The 18,163-nt window shown below is 44.3% G+C and overlaps 1 protein-coding gene across 2 annotated transcripts in view; it reads left to right on the forward strand.

The window, feature by feature from the left end:
- Ano6 (anoctamin 6) overlaps positions 1 to 18,163 on the forward strand; it is a 166,589-nt gene that overhangs the window by 75,842 nt on the left and 72,584 nt on the right. For both annotated transcript variants that reach the window (XM_041642689.1, XM_041642688.1), the window contains one exon: positions 17,683 to 17,811. In XM_041642689.1, the coding sequence (XP_041498623.1) occupies positions 17,683 to 17,811 (129 nt within the window). The remainder of the gene's footprint in view (positions 1 to 17,682; positions 17,812 to 18,163) is intronic.

Consider the following 18,163-nt stretch of genomic DNA (forward strand, 5'->3'; position numbering starts at 1 on the left):
GAGGCAGGTGGTTTGCAAGTTCAAGGCTACCCTGGGTAACTTGAGAGTCTGTCTCAAAAGAAAAGGTGTGAGAATCTGGCCCAGAGGTAGTGACTTGCCTAGCTTGCCCATCCTGGTTCCAGCCCCAGTGCCACCTTCTCCACAGCTCTTGCAGTAGATAAAAATAAAGTGCAAGGTCACGTCAACTAATGCATAGTGCGAAGACAATATTGATGATCTGGCTGATTGCTTTTGGAGTTGTGATAGACAATGAAGCAGCAGCAATGGGACCTTGGGGGAGGAAGCCAGTTCCAGGTAGGAGGTGACAGAGCAAACACATTGTCAAGCTTCTACCAATGAAAATGGACTTAGTTGAAGTAGCCTTACTGAGCATCCACAGGTGTCCAGGCTGCTCCAGAATGGTTTTGGAGAAGTACACCCATAATCTCTGTTTTGGGATTAGGAGATGGGAAGATGGGGAGTTCTAAGCCCTGGTGAGATTGCCCCAGACAGCAGTCTCAGAGAGGAGTCAGATTGCTCCAGATAGGTTCAACCTTTCCGGCTGGTGTTGCGTGTCTGCCAGGGTATCCAAAAGCTGGGACACTGGCTTGTGGAGCCACATTGAGTAGTCTTGAGGTGATGTGAGGTAATATCGGTGGTAGAGGTACCAGAAGACTAAAGTGACGAATGGGACATTTAAAGAAAGTGTCTGTGGGTGGGGGGCGGGGCATTGATTTATGGAAGATATTGAGTACAGACCAAACTGATGAATGAGTATGTCGGAGCAGGATTGTTTATCTCCGCGAATGCTACAGAAGGTCTTTAAGGAGATTGTTTATGGATGCTGGGAAGAGGTCACCGGGAACTAGCATGAGGTGGATCATTTCATCTTACTTTTCGAATGACGTCATTAGACAGGTGGAGTAGGTCAAAGCAACACTGTGTTTATGTGCTTTGGTTTTAGTCGGGAAATGTAGGGGGGGGGAGAAGGCCTTTAAATACCAAATGAAGAAATATGATCCTCAAGATTGCACTTACCAGGCCATTGATCTTTGGAAGAAGGTGAGATAATGGATGAAAATCAATTTACAGAGGAGACAGATCAATGTGGAGCAAGCTCCTGCGCCCCATTCATAAATCCCAGCTGCGTAAGTAAAGAGCACAAGCATAGAAGCGGAAGGCGGGTGACGTGGAACCGCGGGGCCCTGGGCTAATTAATCGCAGGGTGCATTGAGCATGTCAGGAAGTCGATGGGAATTCAGTCTGCGTCCACATCTGCCCACAGAGAAGACAGGCTTGGTTCCGTTCGGGACTGGGGAAGCCGCCTCCCTTTCTGAGTGCTCCCCTTGGGAAGGGAACATGCGAGAGGTAGTTCCTGGTAACTGCGCAGGAAGCTGATGATGTTGTTAGGCAGGAGCAATTGGTCGATGAAGATACAAAGTAGAGGGCATTTTTTTTTCTTTTCCTTCCTTCCTTTTTGTTTTTTAAATAAAAGATAAAGGCAATAAATTTTAAAAGATATCTTTAAAAAATTTAAATTATGTATGTGTGCATATATAGATATATATACACATATATGTATATTTTCATATGCATTCAGGTACCCAAGGAGGCCAGATATGTGGCATCCCCTTGAGCTAGAGTCACAGGCAATCATGATTTGCCCATTGTGGGTGTTGGGAACTGAATTGAGGTCCTCTTGGGGGGCAGTAAGTACTCCTGAACTCTAAAGAGACCCCTCTCTAGCCCTGTAGAGTCTGGTTTTAAAGACCATGAATGGAAGGCAAGGATAGCTGATAGACTCTATCCCAGTAGGAAGGCTTCTGTCCGTGAAAACACCCAACACCCTAGCAGTCTGATGTAGGCAGAGGAAGATGACCAGATGAGGGTAATGAGCACGTGAGTTAGGATATGTCCGTGGGCGGAAAGACAGGCCACGGGTGGTCCATGTAGAGGGGATGTGCAGGATACAAAGAGTAGCTGTGGCTGCAAACAGTCGTCCCCTCTGGCTCAGTGTATTTCATCGATGCCTCTGATCTATTTCATTTTTTATTTTCTCTACACTCAACCTATACCATCAACCTCAGAATTGTGATTGATTAAAATTCTTTGCTCCTCATAACTGTTCATTCCACCTGGTCTTATTCCTTCATTTTCAGAAATCTGGACTGTAAATGCCCTATGTAACTCACCTCACAAACTATCACATTGGGCATTCAGTGAGCTTTCTGTTCCAAGGGGGGATGACAAAATTAATTTAAAAAAACATGGTGAGGAAGGAGGAAGCCCTGGGCATACTGAATGGTTATGAGGCCCGTATTTACTGTGGCTCTCATCTGGCTAGAAGGCGTCTGGAAGCACAGCACAGGAATGGCCAGGAAAGCTAAGAGTCCGCTGGCCAACAGCCTGACCATGCCCTGACCTGTGGCATGGATGTGGAGGCACGGTAAAATGTAAAGAGAAAACACGGGATGCAGTGGGAATGTGGACACAATAAGAATTTTTACAAGATGCCTAGGAAATTAAAGAGGGGAGACCAGGACTAGTGGGACTGGCACCATGTCTGCCCCTTTCGTATAGATTGCACTTCACAAGAGCTTTTAATTTCTGAAACCTCTAGTTAACTCTAGTTTTCTGCTATTTCATCAAATAGAGATAAAAGGTGTATCTTTATTATAAGTCTTAAATTCTTTTTTAACATTTATTGTGTGTGTGTGCACTCATATGCGTATGTGGTCCACATGCATCTTGGTGTGCATGTATACTCTGCCGTATACTCTGAGCTATCTTGCTGGCCCTGTTAAAAATCTTATGCATTCCTTAAGTCAGTCTCTGGTAAGAAACTATAGATGCATTTTTACCTAGAAATACCAAATTTCTTCTTCAAAGGAAAAATGCATTTATCGCGCCTCCCAAGTCACCTTTTGAGATGTAGATTAATGTGACCTGACAGAATGTAATTACTACCAGACAGCATCTTCATTAGTAATAACGAGCAAACCAGATCTGGAGAGCTCGGTTCTATTAACACAAATCAGAATATATCAGGTCTGTCCCTGAACTGTTGCCGGGGTAAAATTTGACCTCAGTTAAATGCCCTAAAACAAAAACAGACCATCCAATTTAACAGGCAATTCCACAGGGCTTTGTGTTACTGTGTGTCACTATTGTCACGGTGTCACTGTGTGTTACTATGCTCCCTGCTTCACTGTGTGTTACTATGTGTCACTGTGTGTCACTGTGTGTTACTAAGCTCCCTACAGCTTCAAGTGCCTTTTGTTGTTGGTTTATAGACAGGATCCTACTATTAGCCCAGGCTGCCCTTGAACCGTTTAATCCTCCTGCCTCAGCCTTCTGCAGTGCTGGAACCACAGGCACGCCCCACTGTGTCCTGAAACTTTTTATGCATTTTTCATGTAAATACATGATGTATGAAGTAAGAATGAAGAAGATGAGTGCAGTGAGGGACTTTTGAGGTTTTAAAAACATTTTTGCATCCTGATAGGAAGTGTTCTTTTTGCTGAAGACAGACACCGTTCCCAAAGCCCCACAAGGAAGTGGAGCCTGAGACAGAACTGGGCCACCAGAAGCCTGAGTCCTCTATAGCTCTGCCCCCTGGCTCTTGTAGGCAACTTCCTTTTTGCTTTAGGACTTCCACGTCCTTATACGTAAAAAACAGGACCGTCAATGGTAGATTTCTTCGCCAGCTGTGGTGCAGCGGTTTCACAAGGATTGACAGGCATTTGAGCAACGTGGGGAACATTCATAAAGAAGCCTTGCCTAGTGGTCCTGGATCTTGGCACACTGCAGGCCCAAGCACTGAGGTGGCCATAGTGGACATTCCTCAGCCAGCAGTGCCACTCCCCTATAAAGTGCTGTGACGTGGTGGGTATCAGAAGTTGGCTCTGTTCTCAGAAGACAAGGCTTTTAAAGCATGGATAACGAATATCGCCGAGAAAGTACAGTTATCAGTTCTTACACACTGACCAAATTATCAGTGGGTTGGGAATTAATTATACCCAGCACTATTAGAAAATGCCAACAGCACAATCGGTCAATAAATATATCAAGCCCTTTCTAAAACTCGCTAATAGAATTTTTAATAAATTAGAAATAAGACCTACTTAAATTATTCAGTTTTGAATAAACCGCCATCAACGTCACTAAATTTTCTAGTAAAAATTTATTCATCTAGTCATTCAATATTTATTAACCCGTGTGCTCGGCCGGGGAATAAAAAGAGTGCATCTCAGATGTTTGCCCTCGGGGCCTAGAGTGGGCACATGTCCACCTCTGTGTCTAGTTGCTAGCTGTGTGTGCAGGCAAAACTGGCTGGTTGGTGCGTGAAAGTCTATGAGGCCCTTTGGAGTGTTAGATAATTCCCAGTATGTACAGAGTACTGCCTGGGGATCAGCTCCATCTAGATAGTGCTCTGAACATAGACAGGACCATGCCCCACTCTCCTTGCTCCTGCTTAGAACATGCGTGTGTTCATGTAAACCTTGCAAAGAGGATATACTACACACCTAGGTGTCTCTGCAGGAAGTAGTAATATTCCTCGGTGCCTTTGTTCCTTCTACTCTTTGTCTTTGGGGCCACGGTTTCCTGTCACCACTGTGCTAGGTACCCAGGCCTGTAAAGGCCTCTTCTACAAGTGCAGACCAGTCCGTCTCTTTCCTTCTGTGGTGCACAGTGGACTTTTCCCCCATCGCTCCCTCTGCCTTATTATAAAATGTCACAGGAGAAATGGGGAATTAATTTCAGTTGATTTATTTAATAATATTTATCCACTTAATGTTTTTCTAAGTCTCTTGAGATATGGCATGAAAAGATGGCGCAGTCTGTGTCCCTTTGGGGCATACGTTTTAGTGAGAGACAGACTTTAATTAAGCCATTACATAAATAGCTCAACAATTAGGACGGTGAGGCATGACATTTAAGGAGAAGGTAAGGTGCTCTGAGCTATGAGGGAGGAAACCTCAGCAGGCAGGCAAGAGAAGTCCCCCCACCCTCCAGACGTTACCAGGGAAGATAAAGATTCTAGGAAAAGACCTGCGGGTATAAAGATGAGTTGAATAGCCATTGAAGCCCCTGCAAGCTGGGGCAGCAGCAGCTGCGGCCTGAAATCCCAGCTGTGCAGCAGGGTGTGAAACAGGAGGCTGTGGAGCTCCAGGCCATCCCAAGAGTCGCAGAGAGACCCCCAGCCTCATCTCGAGCAAGCAAAGCAGACATAAAAACCTTAGCAAAAGAAGTAGAGAGACAGTGTCTGCTGTAGGATGGGGTTGCTGATTTTCTACATCGTACGGTAGCCTTTGCAAACCGGCAAGATTAGACTATTAGTGTTTATCCTTTGTCAACTGATTTTAAGGCTTTTAGCAGAGTAGTTACGGTAAGTGATTTCAGTGGACTATAAAGTCAAGCCAGTGGGACAAGCATCCACTGAACTGCTTTTCCTGCAGTTATGGGTTCAAAGCCAGACAAGTTTTCCCTTTGGTGCCCTAGTCCAGCTAAAGCGATAGTATGCACACAAACACATGACATTATGTTATATGCGTGGCATCAGATTATAGTAATTTATTTAATGCAGAATTAGGAGAATGGTATGGAGGCATAGCTCTTATGGTCTTATATTTTATACTTAATAATATAATATATTAAGAATAGAACACTAGGGGCTTACATAGTGTTTAATATACTTGAACTTAAAATGGAGAGATTTAACACATTTATTAATCAATTTAAACATAACTAATAATAAACCAAAGAATAATAATATAAACTAATATTGAAGCATGTTAATGTACATTAAATGTATATTTTAATGTAAAACCTCTTTTTTCCCCTAAAGTAATTTAACATGGGAGAAGTGATGTTGTTTTGTGTATTTTGCAAGTCCGCATAAGAGTAGGTAGCTGGATTTTTACATTTGCTTGTTAAAAGTGACAGTATGGACTAGAGAAGTAGCTCAGCAGTTAAGAGCACTGGCTGCTCTCCAGAGGACCCAAGTTCGAGTCTCAGCACTCACAACTCTCTGTAACTCTGATTTCTGGGGATCCAATGCCCTCTTCTGGCTCCATGGGTAGCAGACAGGCAACATGGTTCACAGATGCGTGAAGACAAAGCACTCATACACATAAGATACTTTTAAGTGGCCATACATTATCTTGATCGCTGTACATAGATTATTCAGGCTTACACTGGTTGTCAGTTGAATGAGAGAGGACTGTTTCAGAGCCTCTTCAAGTAGTTGCGTGTTCTTGGATTCCACATCAAAACTCAGCAACTGGCGGGCTGGAGAGATGGCTCAGTGGTTAAGAGCATTGCCTGCTCTTCCAAAGGTCCTGAGTTCAATTCCCAGCAACCACATGGTGGCTCACAACCATCTGTAAAGAGGTCTGGCGCCCTCTTCTGGCCTTGAGGCATATACACAGACAGAATATTGTATACATAATAAATAAATAAATATAAAAAAGAACCTCAGCAACTGGCAATTTCTGAAAAGTGGGTTGCACCGTACAATGTAAAACCATATTGGTAAGAGTTTCATACATTTTTAATGAACCTTTCATAAGTATGATTTCTGCACCATGCACAGGGCAGTTGGAAAACAGTTCCTATAGATATTACAGATTAGTAGCTCTTACAAATGTTTACTCGTTTCCTTATAAAATGAGAAAAAAAAATCACATTTCTTAACATTACCTTCAGTCTCAACCCAAAGCTCTCAGATGGCCATGGTGAATGCAATTATGCTAAGTTCTGATACTTGCTTGAAGTTTTAGGACATTGTCATTAATAACAACTATGTTTTCTTGAAAATATCGACCAACTCTACCTATGTCTTATAACCAAATGTTGGTCACTTGTCTGTGTAATGGAAAGAATACTTCCGATTTTAGTGCACACCCCAGAAGCGCTTGTCCTGCGATGTCAGGGGGCTTTGATATACTGTAGATAGCTGTGCTTTATAAGAACATCTTTCTTCACACAGTGTGTTTAAACTGCTGCGGGCTGAGGGTGGCTGCGAATTGTGGGTGGCTCTGCATCCGGGGCTTTCTCTGCACTGCAAGTGTGGCTAGGGAGTGACTGCAGACTCGGTGGAGACACTTTGTGTGCAGTAAGGCAGTGATTCTTATCCTTCTCCTCTTTTTGAAAAGACATAGCTTATAGATCTAGGTTTGCCTGTGTGTTTATCTGTATATCACGTGTGCGCTGTGTGGTGCCAGTGGAGGCCAGGAGAGGGCATGAAATCTTCTGGAACTGGAGGTACAGAGGCTGCAAGTCCCCAAGTGGGTGCTGGGAATCAAACCCAGGTCTTCTACAGGAGTAGCCAGTGCTCCTAAACGCTGAGATATCTCTTTAGTCTGCTTCCCCCTTCTTAAGCCCTGACTTGCGGATGTTAACACAAGAAGAACAAATTTTATATTATAGAAATATTTTGACCTTTCAGATCCCCTTCCCCAGAGGGTCAGGAGTCGCTAGAGGTGTGTAGTACATGTGTTCCTAGCTTGGAAAATAAAGGAGAAGTAGAATTTGGATAGATGGTTTAGAGGAGGAAAAGAAAGTATTACATGAGGAAGGAGGAGAGGCGGATGACAGACAAAACTCTGGGTAGAAAAGATGGTTGGACTGGATAGTTAGCATACAGACAGGGAGCTGCATGTCTAATCTGTAGGCTATAGTCAGATCAAGAGGTGTCCTACGTACCCGGTCGGGAAGTCTAGACTTGCTGTGTCCTACATACCCGGTCGGGAAGTCTAGACTTGCTGAGGAGTGCCTGGGAGCAGAGCCCGGGAGCAGCTGAAGGGTTTTGTCCCCCTGTGGAAGGCGGGCATGCCTGTTTCAGAGTTTTCCTTTGGCGGCAGTGCATGAGGTGCATTGGAGAGCAGACAGTATGCAGTGTGGACTCGAATCCAGCTGCTGAGGACCCAGCTGCCGAGTGCCGCACTGTGGGTCGGAGGGTTGTAGAGACTGTTTCTGAAGGAGAAGCGATGTGACAACCAGAGCCGAAAATGCCAGAGGTTATCTGCACAGTATTATAGCTCCACTCCCTGCTAAGGGCATTGCTAGAAAAACAGACAAAAGCTGGGCGTTTCTGGAAAAGGTCTCCTTCAAGACTTCGCCCTCCGAGAAGCCTGAGACTACTCCCTTTTCTTCTGATAACAGGACTGTATCATTGAACACATTTCCCCTTCATGCCTGCCAGAAGGCTTCCAGCCAGCTTTCACGGTCAGCTCACAACAGCTGAAGTTGTCCCAGTGGGTAGGACATTTCTTCCACCTCTCTTTTCTGATCCCAGCCTTCTATCTTTATTGACTGTTCGTTACTCTTTCTATATTCATTCTCCATGACCACACTATGACATCACTGAGGGGGCTGGAGTCGGCTTAGCCTGAAGAGTTCACACTGCAGAGCACCAGAGTTAGGTCTCCAGCAGCCATGTCAGTTGGCTTATGGCTCCTCTAACTACAGCTTCAAGGAGCTGACATCCGCAACTGGCCTCATAGACACCGAACTCACATGCGTGAACCTACACTCAAACACACATACAACCATGTCACCAAAAGCAAATCTTCCTTAAAAATAAGCATTTTTTTATGTAGAATGTGTAGAAGGGCAGGGTACAATTTAAAGGTAACATTTATAATCTTTAGCCTCCCTTACTCATTTGTGGAATGGGGCCTTCACTTCAGGCCCATTTTCCTCAAAACTGAAGAGAGCTCAAAAGCCTCTGGTGCCTCAGATTAAAGCTCTCGGGCTCAGTTTCACAGAAATCCAACAAACTCAAATCAATAAAAGGAAAATAAAAAAGAAACCCAACAAACTTAGCCTGGTTTCCACTGCAGAGTCGACTGGAAGCTGAGAACAGCAGGGTGTTGCTGTACCTACTAAGGGCAGCTCACGGCTAGGAGAGACCAGAGAGCGAGCAAGATGCGGTGGAAGCATCCGGTGACGACAGGGTCCGTAACTACTCCTGACGCAGGAATCTGAAAGGACATGTTTGAGTAGAGAACATCCATGGGTCACAGTCCCTGGCCTTTGTACCCCAGGCTTTAGGCTGGGTGTCACTCCGGAGTTCTGATCAGCACAAAACCCTGTCTTTCTTCCCATGATGCCTCCCCTAATCATGAGTAAACCTAAAAGGATAGCATGCATCCACCAAGGCACACAACTCAGTCTGAAGCAGACTTGGGATTTGACCGTAGATCTCATGGATGCCAAAGTCCTTTTTCTGTCTTTTTTTTTCATTTCTGCCTTCTTGCATATTTAACTTCTAAATAACAGTAGCTGAAGCCATGTACAGTATATTGTTTTAAGATACCAAAAATACTGTATATATAAGGAAAATGTAAGCTCAAAAGTTTAACTAGCCACTTTTGAGATTTTTTTTTCCCCAGGACATGTGTATTTGCGTGTGTATCTATGTGGACATGCGCATGTGAAATCAGGTGCTCACATGGGGCCGGAAAGCATTGGATCCCCTGGAACTTCAGCTGCAGGTGTTTGGGAGCTGCCTGGCATGGATGCTGGGAACTGAATTGTCCTTTGTAAGAACTCTATTAAAAACCCATTTCTTGCTGGGCAGTGATATCACACACCTTTAATTCCATCAGTTGGGAGGCAAAAACAGTCAGATCTCTGTAGGTTTGAGGCTAGCCTAGTGTACAGAGCAAGTTCCAGGACATCCAGGACTACATGGAGAAATCCTGTCTAAAAATCTTGAAAAAAGAAAAAAAAATCTCATTTCTTTAGAGCACTTACTTTCTAGAACATTCCCAATAATTGGATGAGATTTTAAAGTTTTTTTTAAATATATGTATGTATGTATGTATTATATATACAGTGTTCTGCCTGCTTGTATGCCAGAAGAGGGCACCAGATCTCATTATAGATGGTTGGGAGCCACCATGTGGTTGCTGGAAATTGAACTCAGGACCTCTGGAAGAGCAGCCAGTGTTCTTAACCTCTGAGCCATCTCTCCAGCTCACAAAGTTTTATCTATATTCCTCATTGTGATTCATTTGAAATGTTTTCCCGCCATTTTCATCGAGGAGTTGTTGCAGCCCTTCTCATAGGACCACCTTGGCATTGAAGGAGGAAAGTCTCTATAGAACATCACCCAACTGATGCCAACTGGCACAGCCCTTTGCTTTCCTGGGCTCTGGGTTTTCCTTCTCGTTGGTTTGAATGAAATCAAAAATATAAATTCCAAATTAGAGGTAAGAGAACATTGTGGCTTGGGAGATACACAGGGCATAAAATATGAGGGAGGAGAGTACTCATGCTGTGGATTCTGGCAGCTGAAGGCTGAAGATAGCATGATGCTGCTCTCCCAAATGAGATGCTCACCAAAGACATCTTGTCATGCCAGAAAAACCCTTAGGTGACCGTCAACCTCATTTCACTAGGGTAGTGACAGATTGTAACCCTGATGGAGTCTGTGGAAGGAACCCAGGGAAGATCTGAAAACTTTCTGTGCCATTATGTCCTCATTAGGAAGTCACAGTGTGGATGGCTGTGTCAGGAAATCACAGTCTGAATGGCTGTGTCAGGAAATCACAGTCTGAATGGCTGTGTCAGGAAATCACAGTCTGAATGGCTGTGTCAGGAAGTCACAGTGTGGATGGCTGTGTCAGGAAGTCACAGTGTGGATGGCTGTGTCAGGAAGTCACAGTGTGGATGGCTGTGTCAGGAAGTCACAGTCTAGATGGCTGTTTCAGGATGTCACACTGTGCATAACTGCATTGGGAAACTGCTGTGTTCATTTTCAGCTGAGGAGCCTGTTGTGCAATGACTTGGTGTGGGACAATTGTATTCTGTCAATTATATTTTAAATAAACACTGATTGGTCAGTAGCCAGGCAGGAAGTATAGGCGGGACAACCAGACAGGAAGTAGAGGCAGGTCAATGAGAACAGGAGTATTCTGGGAAGAAGGAAGCTTTTTCTGCAGTTGTGAGCCCACCACAGAAGAAGATGTGACTGCCTCGCTTAAAAAGGTACCAAGCCATATGGCTAGCATAGACAAGAATAATGGACTAATATATGTTATAAGAGTTAATAAGAAGCCTGAGCAAATGCACCAATCAGTTTATAGTTAATGTAGACCTCTGTGTGATTTCTTTGGGACTTAATAACTGTGGGAACCAGGTAGGACAGAAACCCTCGCCAACAGTGACTCTTTATTTAAAAGCAGAAACTATTGCCCTGTGAAGCATGTGACATGAATGATGGAGCAAATGAAGGAAGTTTGCAGCTGAGTTTAGTGAATGGGATCTATCAGTGTGTTTAAGATTTAACAAGTCAGATATGTTAAAAAGTAGCTGAAATGTGGCTAATGAAGACAAACACAGGTGGGCGGAGAAGAACATACAGCTATAAGTTACAGTGAAGTTTTTGATCCTGAAGACCAAGAGCACCATAACTCAACTTACAGGTAGGGTGCCATGAAAACGCACCAAGACACCAGGAGCTAGTGCAGCACTGTTTTGGTTCCGAGTGATTCAGAATACAGGATGGGAGCTATTGCCTAGAGGTTCAGAGATGTAACTTAGGAAAGCCTTGTTTCAGGTGGAAAACCCTATACAACATTCCTCAGAAGACAGTATAAGCTAAAATTTCACATGGATTCAAGGTTTTATGCAAGTGGGTGGAAGATGAATTTGCAATAGACACACTGATCTGGGGCTCTGCGGCCTCTGGAAGCTAGCCTCCAGGGGGACAGCCCTTCTCAAGCACACTTTCTTGTACCACGCATCGTTAGCCTGTCCCTGCGCCTTAGGTAGTGGGTAGTATGTTGACAATTCCTTGTGTTTTATCTCTCTCACAGTTCTCTTGCCAACACTATCGCTGACAGCTGAAAATGGTGAAAACAGATGGCGATTTCTTCTAGAAGAAGAAAGTTATAAGAAGCTAGGATGGGCGCTTTCGCTTTTCCTTCTCATTGTTTGAGGTTTCTTTGCCTTTCTTATCTTTAAGGCTAACCTGACTTTGTTTGCTCTTTGTTTTTTGTTTGGTTGATTTTTGTTTTGTTTTTTAAAGGCAGAAAACTCATAGGAAAACAGAAAATTAAAAAGAATGAAGTTGTGTGGATGAAGTCAGTCACAGCACAGTCCCCATGGTTTAAGAGAAGGCAGTGAGGGTAGCTCCCTGCACAGCCTGAAAAGGGCACCTGCCTGGAGCCTCCCATAAGCGTCTAGTTAATTTTCTCTGTATGACACTTCTGAATGAAACCCAGGACCACGCTAATGCCACTAAGCCACATCCCCAGCCTCAGGGGACTCCTTTTAAAGGAACTTTTATTTTAAAGGTCGCTTCAAAGTTCTGTCTTCATATGTCCTCGACTCTAGTTCAGAGATTTTAAGGGTTATTAAACAGTGGCAAGGACACTGGAGAAGGCATGCCCTCATCCTTGCTGGCATCTGGAACGTGGAGTCCCTAATAACAGACCTCTAGCAGAGGGAAGCAAGGACAAAATGCACACGCCGCGTCAGGAGGCCATGGCACGGAAGAAGACATTGTAATGACATAGCCCAATATTTACAAGCAACCACATCTGTGCCCGTGTAAGAAATAACTGAAAATAACAAGTTCCACCGCTTGGGAACTTGTGGAAATAATTCACAGATAGAAGATGGCACTTTTGTTTTTAAGATCGTGACATCAAATTTATCTTGAAACCAAGTAAGTGGTAGGTTCTAAATATAGAGAAATATATGAGAGGCGGTATACATAACCAATGTTTGGTGGTTGTGAGGATGGCCTGTAATCTGTGATGAAAAGTCAGCCGCTGCTCTGGTGACCTTCTAAAACGGGCACACTTCATTTTAATGTGCTCGTGCCCACATGAAAATAATCTGTCAGCACTGCCGGACCCAGGGCTGGTGGGCTGACACAGCCTGGTATGTCTCCCTTTTACTGCCAGAATGCACTTGGTAAAATTGAGAGCGTTCTAAGATATCTGTCTACATAGATGTCTGTCTCCCCCATAACCACAGACCGCTGCCTTCCCAACAGTGTCTCCGTCAGCATCACTGAGTCAGGTGGGCACCAGTGTCCACAGTGGTTACCCATCATTATTTCTACAGTTAGCTTGCCATGTGGCCCCCTCAAAGGTACGCTGGCCCCTCTGCCAGACCTTTCCTCACAGCTCCACCAGGGGTTACGTTTGATGAGGTGCAGGAGCTGTCCCTGACTTGTCTTATAGCTGTGGGGTTTCAGACGGAGCCACATAGAGTCCCGTAAGTCTGGTCTTTGCTGTTCTTTGTCCTCTTACCCATTTCCCTGTGTGGCCTCAGCTTTCACCACTAAAGCTCTGGAGAATCCACTAAAAAGTCCAGTTAGGTCAAGGGTAGCAAAAGTGGTGGTTCCTTTGAACAGGGCCTGTAATAATGTTAGTGTCCTCTAGTTAGAAGGTGCAAAAGAAGAAAAACCAAAATCACGTTTTGGCTGCGATAGTGGGAAAGTGGAAGGCTGTAATCTCGGGAGGGTGGTGCCTGCCACACTCACATTCTCACGCTGTGCTGGTGGGCGTGTGATTTAGGATGCTGGGATAGTCGTTCATGTATCTGAAGCATTCGAACAGGCCACAGCACTTAGGATCGGCTTTCCGAATTTAGGCTAATGAAATAGTAATCGAACATGTGCACAGATACATATGTACAAGGAAGCTCATTGCAGCAGTGTTTATAGAAGCAGAAAATTGGAAGCAACTTCTGTGTTCATCAGTGGAGGAACTGTTTAGCTAAATTATATTGCAGCTATTAAACATGATGATTCAGAGTGTTACATAAAGCTAGAAAATGCCTCTGATCGATGTTTGTAAAACAGTGCGTGCGTATGGTACCATTTTAGTTAATATGTGCATGAGCATGCCTGGAAGGAAGCTCTCCAAAAATATTTAAAAACTCAGCTCATGTCTGGGAGACGGGGTTACATATGACGTTTATTTCTTCCTTTATACTTTACTGGATTGTTCAGAGTTATTTTGTACTGAACATAATTTTTTTTTCCATTAGGAGAAGAGTCTGTGTGGTTTAGGGGGGTTGTAAAAACCCTGAGGTCTTAATCATGGAGAGGCCTCACAGAGAGCCCAGGGTGAGCAAGGACTGGACACTGCTTCCAGAACTGAGCTGAGCCAAGGGGGGGGGGTGAGTTATACAGAAATCACTGGGTCCTGAGTACACACTGATTGTCACAGAGTCAATACCAAATGTTCTCAGAACATCCTGAGACACGCTCTAAAAACAGCCCTTGCGTCAGGGCCCATCCTCCCCGGTGGTCTCCTTTGCTCAGCTCTCCGCAGTCTGGAAGGCCGGGCTAGTCAGCGAAGCTCCTGTGTGTTGACTCTGTGCCCACACTCTTTTCCTTCCCTGTGACTAATGTGTTACGTCCTTCTCTAGCCGCCCAGCTCTCCTCGGATATTTGTATTTCCCCTCAGCGCTCAGCCTCCCCCAGCTGCTGCCGCCCTAGAACATTTTTAGCCAATATTTGGCTTTTGACATTGATTTGCAGTTTTCATTTTGATCAAATGAAAGGAGTGAAATTTGACTGAATTTGTAGCACGTTTGCACTATTGTACAGAGGAAAACACTTTACTTATTTGTATCTTGTGTCTTTCTGTCTGTAGTTAGGAAAAATGGAAATATGCCATTTGCAGCACACGAGTAAAATTAAATTCTGCATTTTGAGATTTGAATAAAAGCTTCTACTTCTGATATGAACTTGGTGTGTGTGTGCATGTGTGTGTGTGGTGTGTGTGTATGTGGTGTGTGCAATACGTGGTGTGTGTGTGGTGTGTTTGGTATATGTGTTTGTGGTGTGGTGTCTGTGTGTGTGCCTGTGGTATGTGCGTGTATGTGTGCATGTGATGTGCGTGTGTGTGGTGTGTGCATGCATGGTGTGTTTGGTGTATATGTATGTGGTGTGTTTGGTGTATGTGTGTGGTGCGGTGTAGTGTGTGTGTGTGTGTGTGTGTGTGAGAGAGAGAGAGAGAGAGAGAGAGAGAGAATATGGGAATTCAGGGTTTACTGCAGAATAAAGGTACTGTCTTTTTAGTTTAGTTGTGTTACGGATAGTCGCCTCCCTCCCTCATGGTTCTAGAATTAACTTTAATTTTTCTAGTCCTAAGAACCGGAGGGAGCAGCTCATTGCTACATTCATGCTTCAGCTGCTCTTTTAATTATATGAAAGTTTAAATATTTTTCATAGTGCAATTTCTCAACTATTGTTGGAAAACAAGCCTTCCTTGTGGCCTCTCTGTGAGGTAAACGCTGTTAGCCCAAATGAGCCTGGAGCAGTTCAGCATTTCAGGTTCTGTGGGAAGTCTTGCAGTGCAATCAGTTTCACCATCCAAGGCAAGTGTCAGACCCTCTCATGCATAAACATGAGTCTGAGCAAAGGCTCCAATGCAGCCACACTTCACCCTGATTGTGAATAAATAATTTAAATTCAGCATTTCAAACGACGGTAATAGATTCTGCTGGAGTGAGGTGGGACTGGGTTCCTCGCAGGGACTGTTGGTGACCTTCTTGATGACATTTGAAACACGTGAGTCTAGACCCGTGTTGAGAGGTTATTTTATGGTCACAGAAATCCTGATGTCAAGGAGCCTGAGAGTGTTTATTAGTGAGGTGAGGAGTGTTCCAACCATGCCCACCCTGAGTGACCACAGCACCCCTTCATGCTTGCAGCCCTTCCCTCAGGCTCCTCTCACCACCACCCTTCATGTCTGTCCAGAAGACAGACTCCCCAAGGCCGAATCATTTTCCTCTGCTGTGACTATAGCAGCCTCTTCAAGGGGAAGTTCAGTGCCCGCATTTCAACCAGGTTGCTAGGTGGACTTTCCCTGCCGAGTTATTACGGGAAGACACTCACTTTGAGACATTTTCCCTTGGCCATTGTCCTGCAGTAGCCAGAAGTCTCACTTGATGCTGTGACTGGGATGAGGGCCCACGTGTGCTTCCTCAACAACAGCAAGAAGAGTGTACATTTTTTTACCTTCTCAAATTCACACTAGTTTGAAGACACAGAGCAAAATCATTTTAATATTTTTTCTTTTCCTTTTTGAAAATTCCATATATGTATTCAAGATCCATAAATGTATCTTGATAGTCTCTGCCCTCCTCCTATCCCCCAGGTCCTCTCTCCCCAGCATCATGCTAGAATATTCATGGGGGTCACCTAAGACAATAGGAAAACAGATATTTACATCACGATTCATAACAATAGCAAAAGTTACAATTGTCATGTGGCCATGAAAATGATTGTATGGTTGGGGGTCACCACAACATGGGGAGCTGTATTAAAAGGTTGCAGCGTTAGGAAGGGTGAAGCCCACTGACTTGGTGGGATGTGGGAATAAAGGGAGCTTCTGCAGGTGGGGTAGCTTGACGAATAGGAAGAGACCCCAGAAGCCTTTACACACCTCTTTTGGGAGAGAGGAAAGGAAGAACACATAGCGGCTTTAAGGGTTGCGAAGATTACATCTTCTTAGAAGTGTAAAGAGAAGGAGGTGCTGTGGGGGTGGCAGAATCGAATGATTTCTGTGCTAATTGATGCTCAAATGCATAAGAGAATTAATCGTGTTTCATGAACATATCATGCATGCCGCTCCATCAAATGATTGCAAAACACAATTCTTCATTTGTTTTTAATGGCGGGGGGAGTTAAATCGATCACTTACCAGTTAAAAAGCATTCTTAAGCAATGAAGCTAGCATAGCATTTTTTTAATAGGCTGTGAGAACAGACTTCTCCCTGTAGATTAAACCACCCATGTCCATGTGTGTTTGGGATCAGAAGGATAGCAATTGTATTAGCCCCATCTTTGCTCTAATATCTTATTTTAGGACAGACTAAACCAGCCGTGCCCATGTGTGTCCAGGAACAGAGGGACAGTGATTGTATTAGGCCCATCTTTTGCTCTGTTGTCTTACTTTGTTATCATATTCATTTTGCCCCCACCCACCCTTCTTTCTGAGACAGAGTGTCCCATCGTAGCCCAGGCTGGCCTGCTTCAACCTCCCAGGTGCTGGAATTATAGTAACTTGCACCACTATATATATTTTAGGTTATAATCTTTTAAGTTCTTAATTGAAGACTCATTTAATTTGTTACTATCAATATTTACAAGTTTTGAAATTTGCTTCCTGTGGGTCAGGGGACACTGCTTGTGGATCTGCAGACACACACCAATGACTAACGTGGCTTTGTGTGCACGGCAGCTCTTCTTGGCATGCATTTAAAATGATTCCTCAGGGGAAGTGATGACCTCTGGAGAGGTGTCATGAAAACCAGTTGAAAGCGAGGAAGTCAGAGACAGATGAGGCTTCCATCAGTAGTGCTATGTCTCATATTTTCCTTGCGAAAAAATTCAGTCCCACAGCCAGGAAGTCCTTATTCCTGAGTTCCTGTCCAAAGTTGACTCCCCTCTGCTGTCCAGGCAGGTAGAATCTGGGCTGATTGTGCCTTGCATGTAATACTGACCGTTTCCAAGTGTTTGAGGCAAATCCCTCGTTTCTCACGTCACAGGCTGCCCCTCCCCACGAACAAATAATGCTGTAGATGTCGGAGACCTAGGCATGAATATATTTTTCTCTTTCTCAGCGAGCTCATCAGTGAACTCATGAAAACGAGAAGATATGCACTTTTCAATCATCACCTTTCCAAAGCTCACATTCCCGCTTTTTTCCCCGTTCCTCACAGGAGGAGTTTAACGGAAAGCCTGACTCCCTCTACTTCACGGATGGCCAGAGACGGATCGACTTTGTTCTCGTGTACGAAGATGAGACTAAAAAGGAGACCAATAAAAAAGGAACAAATGAAAAGCAAAGGGTAGGATCTCTTTTCTGTTGTAATTTCATTTATTTCCTTTTATACTGTGAGATGAGAAAAGGTGTGTGGTTCTCGTGTAAACCACTGAGGAAATGGTGGACCATGAACCAAACGTCCATTCCTTGTTTCCTCAGGCCATGATCCTTCAAGGCGTGTGAGCAGGAAATTTTGTTGAATTTCAAACAAGCTTGTCCAGGCTCTTCTTCAGTGGTTTCAGGCTGAAGGGAGAGTGACTCCTCAGGAGCTGCCTTTTCTGTTGTGTAGAGGAGATTTACACTAAAGCGCACGGGGCTGCTCACACCTGGCTGGGAAAGAGGCTGATAATTAAGGACAAGTGCAGTAACAGCTAGCA

Source organism: Microtus oregoni, unplaced genomic scaffold (genome assembly GCF_018167655.1).
Source record: "Microtus oregoni isolate MIOR12 unplaced genomic scaffold, Mior012 000077F_ref0000221, whole genome shotgun sequence".
In the NCBI taxonomy this organism is placed as follows: Eukaryota; Metazoa; Chordata; class Mammalia; order Rodentia; family Cricetidae; genus Microtus; species Microtus oregoni.